Raw genomic sequence first — 6,024 nt, forward strand, 5'->3', positions numbered from 1 at the left:
ACAAAACTGCAGGTCTGTGTGATTAGTGTTGGTCTGCTGAAACATCCAGTACTGAACTTGCTAACAATAAATGATTTAATACTGAAAAAAGTGGTGTAGTGTGACGTGATAAAGAACAGCTATATAAATCAATAAATATTCTTTATTTAAACCATAAAAACTTAAATTTATACAATGTCAAGTATTTACATGGATGTCAATAATACAGTACTGACGTGACACATGTTCTGTAGCTTACTGGAACAACACGTTTGGGGTTTTTTCTTTTTGTTTTTTATATAATGGACCCAAAAGACTCCTATCTGTGTCTCTGGGAAATCGCAAGCTAAAAAAATAATATAGAGTATTAAAATATAAAAGATGCAATGCATGTTAATAGACACTGGTAGAGATTTTTTTTTTTTTTTTTTTTTTTAAAAGGGAAAACAAAGACAAGTCAAATACTTAAGGACTCAAGAAGGGTTAAGGATTTGTAACCACATCTGAACCTACACATTGCATAACGTCATATTTTTAGTTTGACTTTAGCATGAACTCTGTAAACAGTTCACAAAAACACCTGGAATCTGAATCCACATTTGGGGAGGCTCAGACAACCTCTAACACCTTGACTGTTGCACGCTGTGCAGTTGTCAATATTCTTCTAACCACTAATCCAGCCAGAAGGAAGAAATTCAATAAAAGTCCATGTCCAACAGCTTGTGCTGCCACGCTCCAGCTGCTCATGCTCTCTAAAGTGAATCTCCCATCACTCCCTGTGAGGTGGTAGCATTTCCAGGGTGTCCTCTCTCTGGTGTTATTTGCTGGTTGATATTGATAACACAGATAAGGAGCAGGATGACCACCACCAGGTCGTCCAGGACACCTAGCAGTCCACAGAGAGAGGGGTCTGTTTCTAGGGTACTCGATGAAGACACGGCATCCAGAGCAGGGGAGGAGATGGACATCACGGTCCCCACGCAGCACAGAGCAACCCTGAACAGAAACAGCCACACGAGTCCTCCCATGGTGCCCAGGCCACGAACCAGTAACTGCAGAAGCAGGGGTGTGTCACAGAGGTAGTCTGTTACCTGGAGGAGTGAGTATGCAGGAAGAAGTCAGACAACCAGACACCAAATGGATCAAGTTGGAGCAATCAAAAATGATCCACAAGATTTTTGAATGACCACTTCTACACTATTCTGCTGATTTCCTGATGCTGCATTTATTATATTTGTGTCTCTCTTAAAAGCAAGAAATAAATTATTCTAAATGTATTTATAGTCAAAACTAGCTCCAGTTCTTAAGCATGAACACTACAGGATATGTTTTCAAAGGAATAAAAACACACAAAGAAGGTCACATGGCTTCTAGGTGTGCCATTGTGAACTGTTGAGCTCATACCTCCTTTGTCTATCACTGTTGGTTAAACAGGACAATAATTACTAGGTTGCATAAGAGTTATTCCCGTTTCTAACTCTTCGAGGAAATAATGAAAGAATTCTTTTCTTCCCTTTCTGATACCCTGATAGATACCACGGCTTATGATATCTTAGAATAATAACAATAAAAGTACTCTTGGCTCTTTGATAGGTGTGTTTGCTGTTGGGGAGTAGCAGTACAATGATGTTACTGATGTTTTAACAGAGTACTGACCCTGCGTGGAGCTCCAGAATAACGTTTGTTGTAGGCTGTGATTTCTCTGAGAACTTCTTTTGACTGCTGGTCTGATCGGGTCTCGCTGAACAGGTGGCAGAGCACGCTGACCTGCAAGATTACAAGTTTTTTTATTTCACGTCCACACTCGTAACACTTTTATGATGTACAGTAAAAGAACTACGTGAATACCGCACCTTCTGTCTGCAAAGTGGACAGCTGATTGCGTCTAACCATGACCCATGCCTCCAATAGGTGATAAGACAGGGAGCTGCAGAATCAAACACAACTATTTATTTAACTCGTCATTTAATCTATAACAGATAGTATCAAGGTTGGATGAGTGCATTCATGCCATAAATGTTGCTCAAAAGTTACAGATATGAACATCTAATTGACCATCTCAGATTTGCCTGAAGAAATTCCAGGAGAAACACTTCCTAATAGGATTTTGCAGATATCCAGAATTTCAGGTTCTCACTCCTACTGTTTAGTTTTTTTTTTTAAAGCAATACATTTATGCACAGTCATGGTTCAGTGTCAGGTTCATATTGGAAACATGAGAGAAAACCATCCCAAGTTTTGGATATTCTTCAAAGAATATTATGTGCCTTGAATATGAGAAGCTGTGAACAAAATATCAGTCCTCTACCTGCAAAAATGTGGTGTCTTTAGGCCTCCAAATCTGCTGGTAGAGATTGGACATAATATTTCAGGGATTTCAACAGTCATTACATGCTAACCACTCTTGAGCCTCCATATTCATAGTGCCATGTTACCAGATATTTACACCAGAAAACTGAAGGATCTAGCTCTAATTTTTCTAGATAAAAAAAAAACAAGTCCTAAATGACAGAACCTGAAATGTATTCCCCACTGAGAAGTCAATCTTTCTCCTGGATTCTTTTTTTCAGGCAAATATAAGGTAGAATGACCCTGTAGCAAAAATTACAAGAGCCCTTTTTTAAAAGGAGATTTGCAAAGACCTGAACATTTTTACATGGTTAGCCTAATATATAATTCTATGTATTATAGGACCTCTAAGGTCAACTCATAGCACAAAACTCCTTAATGTTCAAAGTGTAAATTATGAACTTGGGTTAATGATGTTAAGGTTTTGCTTTCCTAGTAGCTGGCATAAAACCTCCATCTCACATCGTCTGTGAACACATACCTTACTGTGTTTCGTCATTTGCTGCTCTATCTACAAGTGTAATGGGTGGACCATGGCAAAAGTTAATTATTAAAAGCCAAACAGATGGGCCAAACAGATGGGCCTGAAACAGCTACAGCACACTTTTTCTACACTGATCAGTGAATAAATCGCATAAACTAAGACATGAAGTGTGAGCCCAAATCACAGATGATGGAGCGAACGGGTGCGTGCGTAAAATAATTAGAGTCTGAGAAGATTTTGGTCAGTTTGTGTAAATGTGTGCAGGATCTCGTACCGCAGAACAAATGGCCGCAGTTCGTCTGGACTGGGAATCTGGCCGTCTGCAGGCAGACTGGGCAGTGCCAGTCTCGTCTGTTTGAAGACAGACATGCCTGCATGGATTCCTAAAAACAAGAGAGACGAGGAGACATAGAAGAGAAGAGATAAGTGAAAGGCAGGAAGAAGGAAAAGGACAATGATAGAAGAATCGATAAGCGTTTTCTATTCCTATTCCTGGTGTTCATGGATTTCAAGTGAAATAATCTCGAAAAAGCTTATACTGATGTAACGATGAAACAGAACACAACACAATAGAAAACTTTTGATTTGAGTCATGCAAGCAGTGACAACAACTTCCTACACCAGACTGTGCCCCCAATAAAAGCAATAAATTACTTTTTTTTATAACACAGGAAGTGTCTTATAAATAATGTTTTCCCAGTTTCCGTGTAGAAGAAACTGTTTTAAAAATCCAAATTAATGTAACCCTTTAAGTTAAAGCATGAGAATCACCCAAGTGCTTCAGCGATAGTGACAAACAGAAGTGTAACCCCCACTGAAAACAAGGAAATATAATAATTCAGCCCCTGCATGACATGAGCTTTACTGTGAGTGTATGCGTTTGTGTGAACCACTCACCTTTTGGCAGCTCATATACGTTGATGTTGACTGATCAGGTGTGCACAGCAAATACGTGGATTATCCTACAGGCGACCCTGACTCAGTGGAACTTCAGTCTGATCTGAAACATGACATTACATAGCAACATAGATAAACACACCTGTAATGCTCATTTATCTAACTAATGATTTAATTATTGATGTGTGAGATAAAGAGAACAGAAGCTCAGCTCTTCTCTGTTTGCGGATTACGGCTACTGATGCTCTGACTACAGCGTTCGGACTGCTAATTTAAATGGTTTGTAAAGCTTAGCCTGCACTAACAGGTGAAATGATTTTTTCAGATGGAAAGATGAAACTGTTAATAACGATATGCTCAAATCAAAGAAGCTTGCAGGTTTATAACAGATTTCATTTTTCAAATAACTTCAGTATCAATTTATGGCTTAGATCACCTAATGAGGTTAACATTAGGTCTGGTCTTTCATACAAATCAAGAAATCTGTAAGAAACACACTCAACAAATTCCCCCAAACCTTCTCTAACAATTTGGTAAAGCACAAAATCATATTTCTATTACAGAAAACATTGGAAAAAAGACTCACCTGGACTTAAATCTGTAGCATGGGTGTATAGAGGTTAGGCAGATAGATAATCACTGTCTTCTAGAAGGAAGTGAAGTGCTGCCCAACAGCATCACTGAACAAAATAAATTGAAGCTCCCTGTTAATGATCAACTACATTTTCCAATATCAGCTGGCCTGTGAGTCTTTCTACTTAAAGGGGACAGCATTATGGTCAGATCAATACATTGGTGCTTTGTACAAAACTCACTTACTTCCCTTTAAAATAGGCAGCTGTCAACCTTTAGTCTCAAATAAATACAAAAAACTGAGAAAAAAAATCAACATATTTGTCCCTTCAGTCTGGCCAGAGGTAACCAGTTTGGGTCGCATGACCAGATCAAAGCCAGAAAAGATTCCTCCTACGCTTTGTTTAAGTAGGTTAGATTTGAACTTGCCAATAATTTACCCAGAGTTTACTTAGCCAAAACCCTGTCCATGCAGTGCTTTTTTATATTACTACACTAAGGGTACTTCAACGGATCCTTTGATCCAAATCCAAGTTGCAGTGTGAAAGCAAGAAATGTCCAAATCGGTGGATAGTGAAAGCATTAAAAACAGAGTACTACATGAACATAGCTTTGAATTATTGTGGCAAATATTTGTGGCAAAGCAACGTAGTGTCAAATGTTGTGACAACCATCACGTACTTTTCCAAGGCAGCTATTGCAGAAATATCTTGTCAAATATTTGCCCTGGCACTATACCTTAGAAGCTAAAAAGGGGAAGTTCATGTGGATCAAATCCTCTAAAAATAGCCACTATAAGGTCAAGGTCTCAGAGTGGCAGAAATCAGGAGATAAATGAGGTCCTCATCCAAAGAGAGTTTAATGGGTAAAGTCCAGAGTCAGTTCAAGCACGTACCATTTTACAAGTGTGTCAAATTTTAGCTTTGCTTTGTAATCATTATGTTGCTTGCTGGGTGATGTAACAATCCACTTGTAATATATGCTTTTTAAGATTTGTTTGTAATTTTCCATGGTGTGTGGCTTGGGAAAGCATGTGACACAGGGAAGATTTCATATCAACTAGACACAACCTCATGTGAGGCATAAAATAAATGGGTAACTTGAGAAAATTTATTGCCTTCATGGGAAATGATTTACTGGCAGAGAGTAGTTGACAAGCTGCCAGGGTTTTAGTGCCTCTCTGGGAATAGTGCAGATTACAGAAAATACTTGTATAGCCAATAAAACGTGTCCTAGGGATTATCATTCCAACAGTATTTTTCTTAAGGCTCTGCCTAAGAAAACTGGCTGTGCAGGATTTTGAATTTGTTGGGTGTGATAATAAAATATTTTAAAGCAGAGAAGTCAAACATGGCATAAACTGCAGTGGGGAGATGTTGGCTGAGCAAGCTCGAGCCACATTTATGTTTGGGCCAGTATCTGTTGCTCAGTATGACTTTTTACATGGTTTAGGTTGTGACTTGTTTCAAGAAGCAAATAGTTTGAAATATTTACCTTTGCCTGCAAATCTGAGTGTCCTTTTGGGAATTCGATACTGTCTCGTTTCAACTAAAGTTATCATATCAGTGTATAAAGATTTTAGTCACGATGCTGTAGGCTCGAGCAGGGTTTTTATTACTTAACTGTTAACTGCAGGTGAAATGACGACCTCATTTGGGGGAAACTGATACTGTAACCTGTATAAAACACAATAAATAATGCTAAATCAGCTACGCTCCATTTTCTTCTAATACCTTGTTTTC

General features: G+C 38.5%; 1 protein-coding gene across 1 annotated transcript; it reads right to left on the minus strand.

Annotated features, from left to right (window-relative positions):
* Positions 1-124: 124 nt before the first annotated feature.
* Positions 125-4,461, minus strand: si:dkey-183n20.15 (RING-HC_RNF170 domain-containing protein). Its single transcript, XM_025903216.1, has 6 exons — positions 4,296-4,461; positions 3,710-3,812; positions 3,087-3,195; positions 1,833-1,906; positions 1,636-1,746; positions 125-1,070 (listed from the first exon to the last, which is right to left on the minus strand). The coding sequence occupies exons 2-6, from the start codon at positions 3,722-3,724 to the stop codon at positions 732-734; spliced, it is 648 nt and encodes a 215-aa protein (XP_025759001.1). The 5' UTR covers positions 3,725-3,812; positions 4,296-4,461; the 3' UTR covers positions 125-731.
* Between the last annotated feature and the right edge of the window lie 1,563 nt (positions 4,462-6,024).

Source organism: Oreochromis niloticus, linkage group LG23 (genome assembly GCF_001858045.2).
Source record: "Oreochromis niloticus isolate F11D_XX linkage group LG23, O_niloticus_UMD_NMBU, whole genome shotgun sequence".
NCBI lineage: Eukaryota > Metazoa > Chordata > Actinopteri > Cichliformes > Cichlidae > Oreochromis > Oreochromis niloticus.

What these genes read in the sequence shown, in the direction of transcription:
- si:dkey-183n20.15 (XM_025903216.1), bottom strand. An exon ending in CTGCGGCCATTTGTTCTGCG is followed by an intron (nt 1,907 to 3,086) that starts GTACGAGATCCT and finishes TTGATTCTGCAG; the next exon opens with CTCCCTGTCTTATCACCTAT. An exon ending in GTCCACTTTGCAGACAGAAG is followed by an intron (nt 1,747 to 1,832) that starts GTGCGGTATTCA and finishes GTAATCTTGCAG; the next exon opens with GTCAGCGTGCTCTGCCACCT.